This window comes from Dicentrarchus labrax, unplaced genomic scaffold (assembly GCF_905237075.1).
Source record: "Dicentrarchus labrax unplaced genomic scaffold, dlabrax2021, whole genome shotgun sequence".
Classification (NCBI taxonomy): Eukaryota; Metazoa; Chordata; class Actinopteri; family Moronidae; genus Dicentrarchus; species Dicentrarchus labrax.
In genome coordinates, this window is record NW_026136710.1 from 14,511,144 (window position 1) to 14,531,154 (window position 20,011).

The 20,011-nt window shown below is 39.1% G+C and overlaps 1 protein-coding gene across 1 annotated transcript in view; it reads left to right on the forward strand.

Annotated features, from left to right (window-relative positions):
• Positions 1–20,011, forward strand: part of LOC127370544 (transmembrane protein 132D-like) — a 35,616-nt gene that overhangs the window by 10,786 nt on the left and 4,819 nt on the right. The window contains exons 3-9 of the mRNA XM_051412699.1: positions 746–892; positions 5,598–5,769; positions 8,123–8,266; positions 11,882–12,090; positions 15,531–15,711; positions 15,923–16,036; positions 16,163–16,354. Coding sequence (XP_051268659.1) covers positions 746–892; positions 5,598–5,769; positions 8,123–8,266; positions 11,882–12,090; positions 15,531–15,711; positions 15,923–16,036; positions 16,163–16,354 — 1,159 coding nt within the window. The remainder of the gene's footprint in view (positions 1–745; positions 893–5,597; positions 5,770–8,122; positions 8,267–11,881; positions 12,091–15,530; positions 15,712–15,922; positions 16,037–16,162; positions 16,355–20,011) is intronic.

Here is a 20,011-nt window from a genome sequence, read left to right on the forward strand (position 1 = left end):
GTTTGCAGACCTAATACCGCACCTTATTGAGGTTGAGGTTTTTCAGATTATTCTCAGCGTGAATATCCTGCTGATAAAACTGCAGGAGCTGAGTGATGCTCTTGAGTAAGCTGGGGCTGAATTCCCTCTGGAGCGTTTCCAGCGCCTCGTTGAATCCTTGCCATGAGGAAATTGGCCTGTTTAGGAAACACACAAGACTCCCACCCCTAGCTAGGTGTCTGTGTGAGTGCAGATTAGTGAATCATTGCTTTTTAAACGTGGATTAGAAGCGATTCATGTCCCTTGTATCACTTTTTTTAGCCTGTGACTCAAATAGCTGCTCTCTGACCCTGTCCAGTGATATTTGACGTAACAATTTAGCAGAGGGACATCTGCCTTAAAAAACAAAGGCTTGGGGATTGTTGGACTTCCAGGACTGTCTGGTTCATTCACATTCTGATTATTATAATAAGCATTATAGCTCTCCCAGCAGAGTGATGTGTGTGTCTGATATCTGATTAACTGATTCACACTTCTCCGCATGTGCTTGTGGTAATAAAACCTTTGTTGGTATTAAAAGATTCAGAAACACGTAAACAGGAATTAAAACTGAGTACAGCATATGAAGTTTTATTTAGTCTTTTACTTTATACAGCTCATATCAAACCTGAGTTAACTCATGGGATATTTCCCAAACAGTATGGCAGTTGGAAAAGTAAAACTCATGCTTTTCACTAACTGGATTATGTATGTGTCTTTTCTGCAGGGCAACAGTAAAAACAGGCCTGACATTCAGTGCAGCGCGACCCAGTGACTCGGCGCTGTGGGACATCGTGGTGGAGCCTGGCAGAGGAGCGACTCCCAACACTGTCTCTGTTGTCTGTCAGAGGAAGGTTGCTGTCACTGCAAAGAGGTCAGTCCACTGCACATGCAGTACATGTGCACAGTGTTAGAGGTTTGTGTGTTTCAACCAGCCCTTTTCAAATGTACTTTCTCTACCATTAATACAAAACAATCATAAGCTTTTATCACTTCTTACGGTCTCTTATTGCCTTTATTTTCTGAGATTTCAATAACTCCTGCTGCTGCTATAAGGAAAAGCAATCCGTTATCATGATAAAAAACAATGTTACATTTGCTCTGCAGAGCATGGACAAATTGAAAATGATTTATTTTTCTCTGAAGTAAAATAATCATTTGCGGCCTTGACTGTAAGTGCACTGTACACAGTGTTTCTGTCTGTGTAAACAAATGTGTTTACTGCATCAGTTTTCATGTTGTAGATTTGCTCATGTGTATCTAAGAAAATCAGTATTAGAATAAAAATGTATACCCACTCTGGGGCTTGCAGATCCTATTTTATGCAGGAGTTCTGAACTTAAAGGACCAGTGTGAAGGATAAAGTGGCTTTCTAACAATGAAGTTGCAGATTGCAATCATTCAAATACAGCTCAGCCTTCCAAGTGTGCAGGAGAAACTTTGGGGCTTTTTTGGAAACATGGCAGTAAACATACATATGAATGTTATAATCAATTTCTGCCAATAGACAATAACCTAAATGTTACAAACTGGACCTATTAAGACTGACTGACTGCCTCTAAAAACACTTGATGTCTATCAGTCGTTTCTAAAGTCAGCACAGTTTCTGACAACTCCAGAATATTGCAATGATACTGCAGGATTAAGAACATTGTAAATCCCAGGCTATGCTTAGTTTTCATTAGGATGCGCCGGAGACAGACAGTGCTCTGCAGTGGTTACAAACAAAAGATGGATAATTTGGGCTTCCTGTTCGCAGTTAAGGAAGAATCAACTTAGTTTGATTTAATACAAATCAGCTCAACTTATTATTTTCTTTATATTTTCTTAAAAATAATAGTTATTACAATGATTACTTTACAAAGAATGAGACACGTTATTTTCCAAACTGCATTGACGTCACTAAACTAAATTGGAAATGAAACCTTTAAACCTTAGAAGTAAATAAATCAAAGTGCTGTTTAAGTTCTACTTGTATTGACTTCATAATAATAATAATAAATGAATATTAATTTCATAACACTTTCCCTGCATGATTTATTTACTACACAGCAGTTGATTACAGTAGTTTTGCCCGATGCTGCTGATGGTGGCACACAACAGCCACCTCTGCCCAGCAACCTCCCGCCCACACCGACCCCACACCACCCGCCGTCCGTCCGACCCACTTATCCGTAATCATCCATAATCACGGCTACGTTATCCAGGCTTAAGCGCTTGCACGTTCAGAAGGGAAGATTAGGAAGGAAAGATATTCCAAGTTGTGTCCCTTGTACTGAGCTCGCACACACAGACAACACATGCAAGCACACACACACATTTACTCCCACCACTGTGCTTTGAAGTGATGATATGTCCAGGGGTTTAAAGTCCCCCCTAATAGATGGATTTTCAGGAATAGGGGCATTAACCCCTTCTCTCATGATGCCTCTTAAAGTATTTTCAGTGTGAGTCATTTAAGTCTGTTTAAAATCTGTCTGAGACAGAGGAAGACGAGGATCATGTCAAAGAAATTAAGTAGATTGATTGATAGATAGTTAGAACAAGAAATAGTTTTGACATTTTGTGAAATATACTTATCTGCTTCCTTGCTGAGAGTAAGATGAGAAGATTGTTGTCACTCTCTCGTTCATGTGGTTATATATAGCTTAGCATAAAAACTGGAAACGTGGGGAAACAGCTAGCTTGGCTCTGTCGCATAATTTATGAATCCCACTGCTGCTTTTTATGCCCAGATATGCCCTGCATACCCTTCAGGTGCTGGGTTTGGCCAGGTGCCCATGCTCATCAGGTGACACACAGGAAGCCTATATACATAGTATGAATAGCACCAAATTTAGGCAGAGGGTAGTGGTGGATGAATGGGATAAACACAGCATCTATACCCGGGAGGTTTGGGTTCAACTCCTTGTGAGACAATATTTTAGACTTAGTTGACTTATAATTTCTTTTTAAATCATCTTCAGTTTTCAGTCACACTTTGGGTAGGTTTAGGACAATAATTTTACTTGAGTTAAAATGAAAGCTTTCACAATGTTAACCACATGTTCTGCCAGAAAACCTCTCATATGGGGCAAATATACCTGAAAGCATGCAAAATGAGCTTTTTCCTATTAAAATGTCTGCTTAATTTCTTTGATATCCTCGTCTTCTTTGTTCCTCACTGAATCCTATTCATTTGTAATGGAAGGGTAATGTTGATAATTGCTAGGTTGGTTTAGTAACATCTCATACTGTACAGCGCTCCCGGCACCACCTTTGTTGTGGTTTGATGAAAATTATTCAATTTTCTGCTTGCCAGGTCTTTTTGTGAGATTGTCAGTGAAATGACTCAGCAAAAGTTTCTCTTTATGGAGCTTCAACGCAATATCGCTGACCCTCTTTGAACAGCTTTACAAAGGTCGGTAGAATCTCACCTTCTGATGTGGGAAACATAGGAAACAGATTTGCTCTAGAATGGTTTTCATAAGCCGAACAAAAAAAAAAAGACCCTAATTGAACTCAGCTTGAATTGCAAGTCTACTGCCTGGAGCTGCAGAATACTTGATTATGTTTTTTGGGGATTTAATAATATCTGTGGTCTGTACTTTTAATCTTTAACCACACAATCTAAAGCTTATGGATGCACACAAGCAAAAAAGAAAAAAAAGGAGAAAAGTGTGTTTTGCCTTTTTTTCATGCATCTTTTCATTAGTGCCTCAGAATGCCTCACATAACCTCGTAACAACCTCTTGCTTTTCATTTATGGTACTCTACATTCGACTCATTGTACTGTATTTCCTGTACAGTGATCAGTCCTTGAGTTCCTTTTTACAGAGATGGAATATATTTATATGTTTATATGGGTGTATAGAGTATGTTTGCATGTCTCCTTGAGGCTTTTATTTTATTTTATTTGTGACTATTTCAAATGTGAGTTTTAGCTATGCACTGTAGAGGTTCATTGTTTTGCTTTATGCAAAGTTTTGCTCCACTTCAAAGTGCCACAGCTCCATTCACATTCTGCTATATTTTCCCTTTGATCTGTTCCTTCTGGCAGGTATGCCTACACACTCTCTCCAGCATCAAATAACATCACATGCCATTTCTTTGACAATCCTTTGACCAGAATACTTGGCTCAAGTCTCTGCCAGCTCACTTAATCTTCCCTCCACACTCTCACCTTATTCTTCCATCTGCTGATGGAAATGAGACCTCTTGTGTATTGCGTTCACTTTCGGTTAAAACTCAAACTTTTTTTTCACAAATTTCAGAGTAATTTCTATCTTTTTTATGTTCATAGGCAGTGTCTCGGAGGAACACAGGAGTACACAGCTCATCTCTGCTCTTTTCACGTTGAAGCATCTTTGTCTCTTGACACCAGACAGTGTTTTATAAAAAAAAAGACAAATATGACAGTTTCCAGAGGTTTAATAACAAATATGGGCAAACAGGACAACATTAGACTTCAGTTGGATGTTTAACTGATTGAAATGACACCTGCCTGTCTATTTGTCTATACTTATTTCACTGCTAACTAATTCAGTATTCCCTAACATTACACTAATTTAACTTTAGATATTGAGCTAACAATATCCTCACCAGTATTACCCTCCAAATGAACACCACCACTTGAACTTATTTAGTGGTGATTATGATAAAACTTGAACCATATGTGGGCAGAGACTAAGTGCTATTTGATGTTTCATTACTCTACACAATTAAACACTTGAAATTCCATTTAAGTAAGTTTTACTTTTTAATATTCCTGTAATAGACAGCACAATCGTGGCTATACTGGGTACATAAATCTGTCAGCAACCTTTACTATATATAAAAACATCTGTCTGTCGCAACACATATTTGAGCCTTATAAGGTTAATTTCTGCCCGTAGAACAAGCCAGTGCTGGTAAGCCAGCAGCATTGGGTGGTGAAAGCAAACAAATCTGTTCATGCATTATTCAATTCTCTGCTTTCTTTTTGGACTTGAAGTCCATAGCTAGCCTCACTAAAGAGACACTCAAGACTAGTAGCCACCACTATTGATGTTTGGCAAAACGTTGAGGAGAAGGTGCCAGATTAGGACGCTTTTAGTCAAAGCCACAGGGATCCACTGGAGAGGGGCCAAAGAGCTGCATGCAGCTACCCAGCTGCAGGTTTCCAACCCCTGCACTGAACCTTTATTAGGAATGTCCAACCCAAAACATATAATATATAATATATAATATATTTTTGAAAAACCTAATATGGTCACAGCTTTTGTCACTACAGCCTGGTCTGGTATGACCGATAGCTTATAATGTTAACAAACTATAGATAGATTTTGCGGCGTACCTGACATTACTGAGTGAGTTTATTGACTTAACCCTCATCCTACCAACATAACATACAAGGACCATCAACTGTGGTTCCTGGAGACCCCAATACACATTATTAATTAATGTCATCTGAAAAACCCTAATCCTAACCCCGAAACAGATTATTATTATTTTAGGAAAGTTATAGTTAATTTGCCCATAGGGCCAGCTGTTCAGCAAAGGCACCTTGGATTTCTTTAACCATATTTTGTTTTATTTATTTCTATTGTGTCTCTAAACAGGGGTCTTCTGGAAGTTTTACAGCTGGACTTTGTGCCAAAAGATGTTTTGGAGCAGACTGAGAGTCAGACGATTTCCTGGCGCCTGGAGTTGCCGGGGAACATCAAGGATGTCGGCACTATGCGGATCTACACAACTCAGAAAGACTATGTGGGGCTTGCACCTCTGGTCATGGTGAGGAAAATGTCCCTATTCATATCTGTACTGTTTGAAATGCGGACTTAATTTTAAATTGTTTTGCTTCTTACATAAATATTACAGATAAAAACACTGTATTCCCTGTATGGTGCAGGTTAAATGACCTATTGTATCTATTATAGTTTTACTATTCCTGTATTATACCAATTATTTAGTGTTTACTTCATGTGAAATTAGTATGTCATACAAAGCAAAATTTCAGTGTTTCAAATCACCTCTGCCTGTGATTACACTACGATCTGTGATGCATTCATATTATTATTACATACAGATGTCAACATGAGTCAAACTAAAACTAACTAACTAACTAATTAGGGAGCAAATATGTTTTATCTCATTCACAGGATTCACATGAGGAAAAAAAAATTGTTCTCCTGCAACAGTGGAGAGAATAGACTTATTTCATAAGACGGCTGTGTGTGTTGTTTTATACTCCTATACAAATTACTGTTACAACCGCATGTGAACCATCACACCATTGCAGCTGCATGAGAAAATGTAAGTTTAAAACAATCAGCAAATAAGGCTGCATGTTTGATTTTCTGACCTCCCGCGTGGTGTTTGCATATCTTTCCCATGATGAAGAAGTCATCTCCCTTACATAAAAAATAAATAAATAAATGATTGGATGATCAAACAACACCAAGTCTTACAACAGAGTGTAAATATAACACTGTTTTCAGAAAAGAATCAGATTTAAAATATAGCTGAACTACTTTAGCCGAACTTGATCACTGCAAGCCAGATTATTGCAGAGCTTGTGGAAACATTGGACGTCAGGATCTCTCAGCGTGGCACTGCCGGCACCACAGAGCGCTGATATTGCTTTCTGATTTTGTGCTCTCCCTGATCCAGTGGCTTATGTTTGGGTCAGTGTTGCAGTCTGAACTAGAACATGTCCTTTTGGAATTGCGGTCAGCAGCTGTCAAGCCGACAGAGTTCAGAATGCGAGGCTGCCGGGGAACATCTGCCGAGTGTTGCCTGATGCTTTAGTCTGCAAGCATCCAGAGGAAAAAAAAACAAAACACTGATCACCCAGAGCTTCTTACACATACACACTGCCATTACCTATAATAGATTAAAAAGATGTTATCAGAGATCTTATGAACTGGAAAGTAGTTGTAAATCCATGTTGAAGAAGCAGTTCAAGTGTAAAAATAAAGCTACATCAGGCTTGATGACAACTTGTGGGATGTATGAGAGCTAAGCTGCCGCTAAGCATTGGCAAAGATTGAACAGGGCAAGGTGGGAAAATGGGTTGGAAGATTAGAAATGTAATCAGGTTTAGGTGTTTGAGTGGTGATCTACTGTATGTATAACACAGTACAGTAGAGGATTTATTTTCATCCAGGTGTGCGAGTTTGTTAGAGACCGACATGTACTGTATATTATCAGCACAGAGATGCTTTATTTCTGTGAGCACATCTGTCCAGTTTGTGTGGGGTGTTGCATCACTGTGATTATAAATGAATCAAGTTTGTGAGCCTGCAAGTGTTTTAATCCCTGTTAGTCTTGCTAACACCCTCTGCCTGTCATCCCTGTCCTCATACAAATAGTGATGATTGTGTTGTATAATGTATTTGTCCAGCAGGATATTCAAAAACAGTTTCTCATGCAATGTGTCCAAATCCTGATTTCTATATATTTTCACAAGCTAGTAGATTGTTATTTATTTTTTTTTTTTGGGGGGCGGGGGTTAGAGAAATTCTCCTATGTTTTGTACATACCCAGAGTACTTGATAATGGTGGATTTTTTAAAAATCTGTATGTAGTTTGAAGTAATACTGAACATGCTAATTGGTAAAATTATTATTTCTGCTGCTTTGGCAGCTGGGGAATGAAGTACGATAATAAGCCAAATATTGGACCGAACCAGTAATACTGACTTTTACCACTGCTTGATGCACGTGACTTAGCTGCTCCTGAGAGTAATATGAGAGCCCATGGGTGCAACGGCTTTCACAACTGCCCACTACTGCACTGGTTTAAGCTCTTACACTGGACAGGACCGGCAAAACCAGAAACTGACCCAACCCTAAGGTGAAGAAGAAGAGGACTGCATGTTTGATCAACTCAAGTCCTTATTTCTGAAAGTACAACTTGAAGTGTAGGTAGAGCGGCCATTCATCTCTCGAAAAGAAATCTTACATCTGACATCCAGCAGTTAAACTAAGCTAGGCTACTCTCAGCCTTCAACTTTCAAACCACACAGAGAAAGGATCTCCTATTCTATTTTTGTTTCCCTCAGCGTCTTTGTACATGGCAGTGAATAGCTCTGTACCAACCCAGACTAAGAACCTGCTTTTGATCTGCCCTTCTTTCTGCACAGAACACTGATATCTTGAATACTGCAATGCTGACAGGGAAAATGGTGTCAGTCCCTGTGAAAACGCTGGCTGTGGAGGTCGATGGCTCAGTCACAGATGTGACCAACTTCACCAGCTGTAGATCTACTGAGGAGGATGTACTCAAGGTAAGCCATTACAGCCACAACTCTACTCAGCTTAAATTGAAATGTAATCATTGTATTGTGTGCACAATATTGAAAATGCATGAGAAATATTTAGGTAGAAATAGCATTTGTAATCAACCTGGGAATATACCTTATAGTGTATTTGCACTTACAGAATTGGGTAAATGCATGAATCCTTTGTTTCATACAGCAGTAAATCAAGATTTTGTTTTAAAATTCCAACTAATATTCCCAAACTATTTGTAAATCATAAATATGACACAGTTTTTTATTTGAACGTGTGGTAAATGAATTATATAAGGTGAAAAACAAACAAATTCTGTCCTTTTATGCCAGCTATCTAACTCTTCGATGAATCTTGCAGGTATAACATTGCTGTACAATACTTTTCAATTCTGTTTCTCTTTAGTGCATTAGTGCCACATAACATGTTAATCTAAAATAATGTGAAACTGAGCAGCTTGACCATTCCGTAGTCACTGTGAATGCACGCTTCACAGTATGCATAAATGATACATAATCAGTTAAATGTGTTTTAAAGTGATGGAAACATACAGTAACTTTTTTATATACATATAAAAAACCTAAAAGCTTTTGTTTCTCTCATATTTAATTCCAGTGTGGAATATTATTCTGACCTAATTTGCATATAAAGCAAGTTTGCTGAGTGTTTGACAGTAATTAAACTGGCTGTGGATACATTGAAGAATAAGACTCATTCTGGTGTCCAAGATATCCACCGTCACCCTGCCATCCTACTCAACAGGTCCAGTTTGAGCGTGTGTGTGTGTGTGTGTTTGTGTGTGTGTGTGTGTGTGTGTGTGTGTGTGTGTGTGTGTGTGTGTCTGAGTGTCAAAGTATCGTGGATAAAAGCAGTCTCTCCATATGGCATTAGAGACTGAGCTCATGATCCCACCACTCAGTCCATAAGCACAGTGATATGACCTTCATGTAATGGATCCATGTTACTGGGGCAGTAGGAGAGAGCAGAGAGAGAGAGAGCGAGAGCGAGAGAGAGAGAGAGAGAGAGAGAGAGAGAGAGAGAGAGAGAGAGAGAGAGAGAGAGAGAGTGAGGGAGACGGAGGAGAAGAAAAGGAATTATATTATTTTCCATTAGACGACACGGCAGCCATGGCTTTGTGAGGGTTTGGCAGTGTGTTTAAGTGTGTAAGCTCAAGAGAGTGCGAAAGAGCTAAAGAGGGAGTTTGTTTGTAATGATTTTCTGTATCAGTAGAGGAACTTAATCCAGTTATTATTGTGTCTCTGAATAGTCTCTGACGCTTTCTGCGGTCACTGACCCCTTTTAAAGCAATGCCACTGACCAGATGATGTTCAAGCTTAAAACTGTAAACTTTACCTTTTATACAATAACTGCCACAAGGGTGAATCTCTATTAGGGACAAGTTCACACACAGTACACAAACTCTTCGATTTAGCTGCAAGCTAACTTAAAGTCCCTACTTTTATTTTGTGTTGATTCTGGCGTCCTCCGTGGACAAAAGTATTACTGTTTTCAACACGTCATATCAGTGATTTCAGGTGGAATCCGATTCAAGCCAATCTTCTTGCTGATCTTGTTTGTTTATGTAGGTCATATAAAGGTATCAGTATTAAACTGAGACTGTTTCATAACTCCTTGTACTATATTTAAGATTGGCTGTGTATGCATGGACAAAAGTTAGTGTGGTTGCACATTCAAGCCCTTTTTAAAGCGTAATTTATTGATTTTTCATGCCCAATTGGGAGCAGCTGGAACAAACTCATATTGACATATTATCACAATATAAATTTGTTATGGGGAACAAGCAAACACTTGCCTATTTACACACTCAGCAGCTGCAGTGCAACATTAGTATTCATTTAAAGTCGTGTTTCCAGCCACCTGGTGAATTTAAGTTCAATATTCTCCACCAATTCTTAAAGCAGTATCTAGCTCACAGTTGTTGAATCCTCCACTCTGTTCACCAACTAGCTGAAAGATGCAAAAATGTTCCATAGATGAGTCAGTCGGGTGATAACGGTGTGTTTGTCACTTTACACTGCAGTCATTGAACTATATTTTAATATGTTGATTGGTGCAGCTTTAATTACAAATCATGTATACTTTTTATTTTTTAATGGACATATGAGGTTGGATATTTAGTCATTTCATGCAGCTATTAGCCTCTATTCATTTCTGTCATTTCTGTTTTTCCTTTTTTGTTTTGCATGTTAATTGGTGCTTTTTTTGTTTTGTTTTTATTTTTGTCCATGCTTGTACTGTATATGTTATCTTGCACACAGGTCTCTCTTAATTAAGGATTATAAATACATTGTCACGAGAAAGTAAAATGCTGATTGATTTGAAAAGTCACACTGTGTTTTTGCATAATTTCCAAACTTTGACGAAAATGAACACATACATGAGTAAGTTTCACAAGTCTACTTATAGATTTTCATATAGCTTAAATGCAGCAGGATGGTTTGCATAATGGGTAGCTGTGATTGATGTAAACTATACTTGATGTGCTAAAACATGCAAAAGCTCTGCTATTGGTGTTTTAAGATGCATTTTTAAAATACAGTTGGCCAACAACAGTGAATATAGACAGAGCTGACCACAAAAGAGTAAAGAAAGAAGTGCTAAAATAGGCCCATGGGAACTGTTTTAAACTAATTTAAAACGTTTTAATTTTGATTGTTTTTATCATCGTGTCATTGCTGAGCTGATTTAAGTGCGTATAGAGTTTTTGTCCATTGACTTAGAGTCTGTGTAGTTGGAGAGCTGCACAAAACATCAGAAATTTTGGATGGGAAAATGTCTTCACAGACTGGTCCCCCTCAACATTTTCATAGAAGTTCAAGTTGACTTACCTTGGAAGTCATTCCTCCCTCTGCTTTTTCCGCCTCCCCCTTTTCACCTCCCTCTCCAGTGCTACACTCTAGTCTCCAGTCTAGTGCCCTCCAATTACCTCTGTGGAGCCACTGGTTTGTTAAGATAAGTGAGGCGGCAGTGGAGATAGGCCTCCAATCTTAAATAAAACACACCAACTGCTGTGTCTCACCTCATTGCTCTCACTGGTGGGGACTTCAATGCTCCCACCTACAGTACAGCACTACAGGAACAGTCATAAGGCAGGACTAATTTATATTCGGTAGCAGTTTCATAGAGACCACGGTCGTGAATTTACATGACATAAACATTGTGCAATTCCCTGGCCAGACTTTGAAAGTAGTGGGAAATGAATTAAATGTGTGTGTCTCTGTGGTTTTAGCTTATTTGTATTTGCGCCTCTGTACCCACTCTCCTCTCTTTGTCAGTTCTTTCTAAAACTTTCTTATTCATTTGCCATGGGGCTTTACGTGGAAAAACCTCATCCAGTGCAAGTCTGGAGAAAGTTAAATCCAAATCACTAGACGACAGTTAAGTCCCAACTAGTCCAGTGATTCTAAAGTAATTTTGAACTTTTTAAAATCACTTTCTTGCCCAATATCAAGATATTTATAGAGTGCTGGCCTGGCAGAAAGAAAGGAACGCTGCCTGTTTTTGGGGCCGGGTTCAAACTCAGGACAATGCCCATGGGCCCGTCATTCACCTTTCCACTTTCTCCTTTTTTTCTTGTCTGTCTTGTCCAGGTGTCGGAGCGATGTGACTATTTGTATGTAAACGGGAAGGAGACGAGAGGAAAGAGCAGGGTTATGCTCAACTTCACTTACGGGTTCCTGAGTGCCCAGCTGGAGATGAGTGTATGGATACCCCGCCTGCCCTTGCTCATTGATGTGACGGACCCCGAGCTCAGCCAGATCAAAGGCTGGAGGGTCCCTGTAACTACAGGCAACAGGAGGTAAGGCCGGACCAGTTCTGTGTCAAACAGTCACATTGCTGTACAACTAGTTGCCAGAGGTACCGTTGACTTCTGAGGTGAAATTTCAAACTGTTAATTGAGAACAGAGACGCCGTGCAGTGCTATTATACAGTATGGGTCAGGTGAAGCAATGGGGCACTTGAAAATGTTTTCAATATATTTGTAACCTTAATAGTTAAAAGCCAAGGTGGTACAAAGTAATTGTTTTCTAAGTCTCAAGTCTTTTCTATGAAGGGAGTCAAGTCCAAAGTCAATTCCAAGCCCTAAACTTTGTGTTTTGAGTCCTAAACAGGTAATTATGTACCTAACGTTACTGCTTGCCACAGAGAGCTAAATTAGACATGATTGATTGTTAATTGATTTTAAAAGACACCAATATTAACTGCGATGGGGCCTCGTTGATATCATTTTGCAAAATTAACTACATAACTTTTAGCTCTTTGCTAACATTAGGCTAAGGTATAGCTGGCCAAAAAACATCAGTGCTAGCCTAGTCCATTAACTGGTCTTTGTTAAACCGAAAATGTTAACATATTTGGAAGTTGCTACGTTTCCATGTAAGTTTTTTGTGCTGAATGTTAAGCTTGCGGCATGTTTTTTCTTGAACAGTCTTCGATAATCCGAGGTATCATCTGTTCGTGTAAAAAGTTTTAAAGAGTTAATTTGCTGCACCCTATATTACAATATAATTTTATTATATAATTTTGAATCTTTAGACATCAAGTAATTCCAAGTCAAAAGGTTAAAGTCATGTTGTTTGAGTCCACGCCTCTGGTTAAAGAGCTTAATGTAAGAATGTATACAAGAGATTCCTACACTTACACTCCTCTTCTAGATGTTTTTGTTGAGTTTGTTATTTCCTGTCAAGTGAATGATGTATTTAAGTGGTGTTTTCATATGTAAGCAACCAATCACTGCGTTATGCAGCTGATCCTCTAGAGATATTAAGAAGGAGAAAGCATCAGCTGCAACACATGTACACTGAGTTACCCATGCAAGACATCTTACTGTGCCTTTGTGAAGTTTATAATAATCAGTTTTTGTTGACACAGTGTCAGAAAGATGTGGATTCAGCTGTATGGTAATTTTTGCTTCTGTTGTTAGTGGTGGTGTTGAACTAGATTACAGCATTATTGAGACATTTCTAATATCCGTCTCTATATTGTATATGTACAGTCGTAAAATCCTCACATCTGTGTTTGGTGCATTAGTGGGTAGGGTACTGTAGAGGCAACACAGTTGCCCTGAAGATAAAGGTTAGTGGAATTTCACTCAATACTTACAGTAAAGTCATTATTTTTTACTCAATACTAATGATAATGGCTGATGGTCTGTTAGTTTTCTCCAGGGTAAAAACTCTTTGGGGCTTTCATTTCCCCAAACATTCAATACTTGGCTCCAGACACAAACAGATACTAGGTCAGAAATGTGGAATTCTTATGGTGATTGTAATGGCCAGGCTCATGATAAGAAAGTGCTGAATATTCTGTGCCACTCCTGTGTTACTGCAGAGAAACAACTGGAATTGATAGCATCATACAAAAAACTTTTCATCATTCATGAAACATCCTCACCCCATTGCTTTCTTTGTTGTGTGTGTGTGTGTGTGTGTGTGTGTGTGTGTGTGTGTGTGTGTGTGTGTGTGTGTGTGTGTGTGTGTGTGTGTGTGTGTGTGTGTGTGTGTGTGTGTGTGTGTGTGTGTGTGTGTGTGTGGGTGGGTGTCAAGCTGTAAAACAGTATAATTTAAGTGAAAGTTTTTTATTTTATTTTTGTCTCAAAATAGATTGAAATGCATCTACACTTGCAATCAGTTAACAGTGCCAGAGTTTAATTAACACTAATTATAATACCATATTCGTTGATGTTAATAAGCAGCCTGGAAACACCATAGAAGACATGATGGCTCAAGGGTCATCAAAGAACTAACAGAAATGTTGAGTTACCATGGCAAAGAGACTCTACATAAAAACTTAAAACTGTTCAAGTGTTATTGGAAAGTATGATTTTGAAAAAGAACAAAAAGGCAATTAGACAAATCACTGGTGCTGCAAATGATGTAATTTTAAAGACTCATATTTCAAATCAAGACAAATATAAGACACATATATAGATATAACTTGAAATGCATACAGTTTATTGTCTGCAGGTGTGAGGCCGGTACACTATTAATAACCATGAGTTAGACAAAAGGATGGAGGAACCAGGTAGTTCGCTGTGTGGTGTTGAGTCACACTTGTTTAATTCAAGCCACATTTCCAACGTATGTTAAGTTCTGACCCGAGGCTATATAATAATGATGTTTATTTGGACTGTAGCTCTCGACAATAGCTTTCACCCTGCGGTATGAAAGCATATCCACCAGCCCTCCAGCACACCTGTGGTGCAGCGTGTGGCAGACCAGCTTTGCTTATGATAATTATATGATCATTGCTGAGGGGTTTGAGGATAGTTCACAGCTTAACCTCTACCGCCCACAAACAAACCAGCCGGCTGTGGGATCCTGGTTAATTTAACTTAAATTCATTTAGAGGAAAGGTCACTCAGCAAATGTTTTATGCCCCTACAGCATCAACAATCCCACTGCTGGTCTCCAGTATTGTTCTTGAGTTCATTGTCTCTCTGCTGGCCAACAGAAATGACATTTAGGGGTTCATACCACAGTTTATCAGCCTAACATGTTTTGTAGTGTTTGTTTACAATTTAAATAAGGAGATTTCAACACTCATAATATTAGAATGAGTCTCATTTTACTGAATAATTTAGCCATTTGGTTAAAGCTTAGTAAAAGAAAATGCATTTAGACCTACTGCTACCCAGAACTATTTTGCAGCAGGTCCTTAAAATTCACATTTCACAGAATTTACACTTACAGTGTATATTCATCTGCATATCTGTGAAAAAGCAGAACAAAAAACCAACACCACTGCATGCAATAACTGTTATTCATTCAAGCTACAGTTAGAAGGTGGTTAGCTTAGCTTAATTTAGCATAAAGACTGTATGCCGGGGAGATAGATAACTTGGATCTGTCCTAAGGTGAAAAAACTGGATCATGTGTTGGTCTGTTTCATGCCTGGCCAATAAATAATTCCTTGTAAAACCACAACTTCTCATTTATACACTTTTGTTTTTGTATGGTTAAACAAAGAATATATAACATGCTGATTAGTGTGCTGGTAGGCAAATTTTGTCACCTTTGGACAGAGACCATACTAACTGTTGCACCCTGCTTCCAGTCTTTATGCTAAGCTAAGCTAACCGTAGCTAAGCTAACCTTAGCTTCATATTTAGTGTACAGGCACAGAATGATGCCATCCTTGTAATCTAACTCTCAGCAAGAAAGCAAGAAAGCTTGTTTCCTAAATTATACCTTTTGAACTGTATGCATCTTACTGTGTCTGATTACGTTTGTGTGTCAGGTCGACATGGGACAGTGAGGAAGAGGAGGAGATGAGGAAGGGCAGGGGTTGCATGCTGCAGTACCAGCACTCTGCACTCAGGGTGCGTACACACTTCATCGCCCAGGCTGATGCTGAGGTGCTGCCTGACCCGCTAACTGGGGTAGAGCCTGTTGAGTACTTCATGGGTCCTGATTGGCAGGTAAAAACATTTATCAGTCCTAACCGAAACTGACATACCAGAAATGAGTAGGTTATTCAGTCTAGAACTAGATTGGTCAGTAAATGGAAGTCTCATGTTCCAAAAGTTACAACAGCTAGCTAGACCCAGAATTAGTCAAATGATAATATAACAGTTATTATTGCAGTTTTGCAGGACTAAAAATATATATTTTTTCTCTTTTGATTGACAGGTGGATGTGACCAATCTTGTACGCCATTCTCTGAAAGTGGCAGATCCTGATGTAGCCAGGGTGCAGGATGGTGTGGTGCTGCAGGGACGTGCTGTGGGCACTACTACTGTACAGGTGAGCCATGATATATGTGTGTGTATGTATATGTGTGGTTTCAGCAGTTGCAGTGCATACCAGAATCATGTATATACATACCGTATACATATATGTGCAGTTTGGATGAGGATTCACTTGTTGCAGGTGCTGTCCCCTCTGACGTCGTTGGTCCTGGCTGAGAGGAGCATCAGGGTGGTGGATGATAAAGTGAGTGTGACAGAGCTGGGGGTGCAGTTGGTTTCTGGACTCTCTCTGTCCCTGCAGCTCAGCTCAGGGAGCAACAAGGCTATCGTCGCCACGGCAACCACACGGGAGATGATCACGCAGCTCAAACAGGTAAGTAACTGGAAAATTGTAACATCTAAAGCATAAAAGTGTTGGGTACAGCTCAGCTGTTCGTGATGGTACTTGTCTCTTGTTATGCCTATTAGTTTTACAGTTACTCATTTTTAGCCTTGTCACATAAAAGTGAGTGAAGGACTGTTCATCAGAATGTGAAAGTCTTTTTTGGACAAGAAATAAACAAAAGCAGTGAACAATCTACGTAATAATAATAAACTCTAAATTCAGTGTGGGATTGTAAAAGCCCTTGCAGCTTATTGTGGGATTATTTATGATGAAGAGTAAATCATGGAGTTTCTGTTTTATTCTTATTTTGAATCAGTGAAAATTGTATAGATTTGTCATATAATGCAGAACCACATATTTTGTTCATGATTAGTTGATTTCTAAAGTAACCATAAAATGTTATCTTTCAAAACAAAATAAATAGAATGTATTCTTAAATTCAACAGTCCTAATTTTCCTTTAATGGAAGAATACACAAAACGCCCACATTCTTAAAATCACAAACTCTCTCTTGCCTTATAACTTACGTATTGGAAGTCTCTGATCCACTGCAATGAGAACACCTGTCACTATTAGCCCCATTAACAAGGTTTCATGAGAGAGTTTACCTAAGAGCACAAACACAAGTACTAAATCAAGACTGCTATAAGCTCTGATTAAATATCAAAGGTGAGAGCCCACAGTGTGTTTGTCTGTATTTATTCTAACTGTGTAATTATTTATTGGCTCTTTAACAAGAAAGCTCTTTCCTTCTTGTAGTGATCTGCTACCATTGCAGCAATGCTATTTGAGCAATGTCTCACATCCATTCTTTTATTGTTTTTCTTTTTGAATATGTAGGCACTTAATAAGCAACCCTTGGCATTCATCTATGACTTCCACTGACAAGGTTCCTCCTTTTATTACAGAGCATAAATAAAGTCACATTCCTCAAGGACCTGCATTTTAAGACCAACATACTTCTTGCACTGTTAGCAGATTAGAAAAAAATGATTTGTAGCTACTCTTTGATTTTCCCACATGCAAATCAAACCTTGTACGTAAGACTTATGTATTGATCTTTGTGTTTAGATTTAGGATTTAGCACTTAATCATAGTCTTGCTGAAACCAAATGAATTGCCTCCATTGCAGCTGCAGTTAGCCCTGCTTAACTGATTAATTGATTTGATTGATCCTAATGTTGATTTAATTAGATTGGATCCTAAATCTACTGGGTTATATACGTGTGCCTGGAGAGTGCATTGTCAGGACCATTGTGACCAGCAGGGAGACAAATTCCTTGCATCATACTGTATTTAAGCATCAGTACTTGTACTACTACCGCGTCAAGTGTTTTACAAGACATCTATTGGGAAAGAATAGAAGGAAGGCACTACTGTGCGTAGCACAGAAACATTTTAGCAAACATTTTGATATGTTAGGATTCAGTGGATACAAATAATGGAACTTTATCATGCAAGGAATCAAAAGGTTGTAAAAGGGGGAAAAGATTTTTTTTTTTTTTTTTTTTTTTTTTTTTATTTTTAATAAAAAATTTTTTTTATCTCTTTTTTAATTAAAAAAAGTCCACCCCAAACCCTTTAATATTAATTAAAGAGCCCAACAGTACCACCATGAGCAAGCACTTGGCGACAATCCCTCCCTTGTTGCTTGGAGAGGTGGTTGGGGTTTTCCTTGTTATTTTCAAGGAATATGGAGGTAAATTTTGGCATCTCATTGTTATGATCTCTGTATTCCATGTCCTACGTTTATTTATTTAATCTTCTTCATGAAAATACTGCCACCTAATGACGCAGATTGCAAATGCAGTACATCTAACGTACATTTCTGTAAAGTAAAGTTTCACGGCCAGTGCTGCAGGTTACGCACATTTTCTGTCCCCTGGACATTTTCTTCTGTATATTGAAGCAATCGAAGTGCCTCACTAGTCTTTATTCCTCCATTGTCATGGTGGAAAGTAATTGATCATTTTGGACATTATGTATGCTGTTTCTTCAGTTAGCATAAAGCATGGGTTACTGCACTGCACTTAATCTTCAACAGCTTGTCAGAGATGAGGACATAATAGAACCCTCTCTACTCAGTACTGAACATGGAAGAAGAAAATAAGCCTGAAGACAGAAATAGAGGATTTAGAAATTCAATCCGTATGCTCACGTTCATCACAATCATCCTGTTGATCAAAAGCCATCATGGCTCTAGCTATGGCACGAGCAAAAGCAAAGACAGCCAGAGCGGCTGTCTCACAGAAAGAAATAGATATCAAAGTACTGAGAGTGAAGATTAGCGCATAGCTAAAAGTACTAAAGCAAGAAAAGGAAAAGGAAGCAACATTTGCTGAGGCTGTGGCATTAGAGGCAGCATTTGAAGCTGACGACTCACCTGGCAAACTTAAAGCCTCTCCCACTTAGCAAAGGCAGCATGACCTTAGCACTGACTATAAACAGCACCCTGCTAACATTAGTCTGGGTGAACAGCTGGCCCCAAAAAAGGAAGATATGAGACCCTCCTCATAGGAGTAGTTCAGAAGCCCTCTACCACATCTTCATAGACAAACTCAACACAGTTAAAGGTTTGGACTTAACTGCAGCGGAGGAGTTTGACCTGCTTGTGAAGGGGTTGGGGAAAGAATCCTCAGAGCATGCACGTCGGATCAAATCTGTCCACATCAAACACCCAGTAGCTGTGCTGAAAATTACATGGGAACGGCTAAAGCAAAGCTATGGGACAACCGAAGCTATCGAAAGGGCTATTTTTGACAAGATTGGAGAACTTTCCAAAAATAGCCAACAGAGTCCCACAGAAGTTTCGGGACCTAGCAGACTTGCTACTGGAGCTTGAGGCAGCGAAACATGATGACTTACTCCTAGATTATCTTACCTGGACACAGCCAGAGGTATCCATCCCATCATCGAAACGTCCATACAACCTCCAGGACAGATGGACATCCTATGGTGCAAGATAGAAGGACGTAGTTTAGTTAATCCATGATGAAGCTAAGGCTCTAAATTACCAGAGTTTCATCCTTCCTTCATCCAGTAACACTCCTTTCAGGAGAGAACATCCCGATGGAGGCTATGGTCATATGAAACTCCGGGTGTCAGTCCACGAGACTCAGGTGGCTCCTCCAGTTCAGGAAGGCAACTGACCTACTTAAGAACTATCCCATTCACAAAACGCCACACACATACAGATAATGAAAAGAGGTTTTCAAAGACAGTTCAAACAGTTGTGTTGGCCTACCTTTCTGTTTACCAAGGAGATAGCTGCCAAATAACAAGAGAATATGTCCACGAACCCCTTACAGAGGGTGCCATTCGGAGTGATGGATTATAGCTGGTAGGAAGAAGAAGGTGCATTCAGAGCACAATTTTTTAATGTGTCACCTGCAGGAAGCTGCAGGGCAAGGTCGAACAGCAGCAGATGTCAGATCTTCTAATAGAAAGGCTGCACATAGCACCCCCTTTCACGTTCAGAAAAACTGAGCTTCTCAAGCAGCAATGAAAAGGTGGAGCTGTGAGTATCTTGCTACACTGCAAGCCAGGAGCAAGTGGCAGGACAAAAGGCCCAACTTAAAGAAGGGAGATATAGTCCTAATGAAGGATCTTCCAGTCAGGAGGCTTCAGCATAGCATTGAGCATACT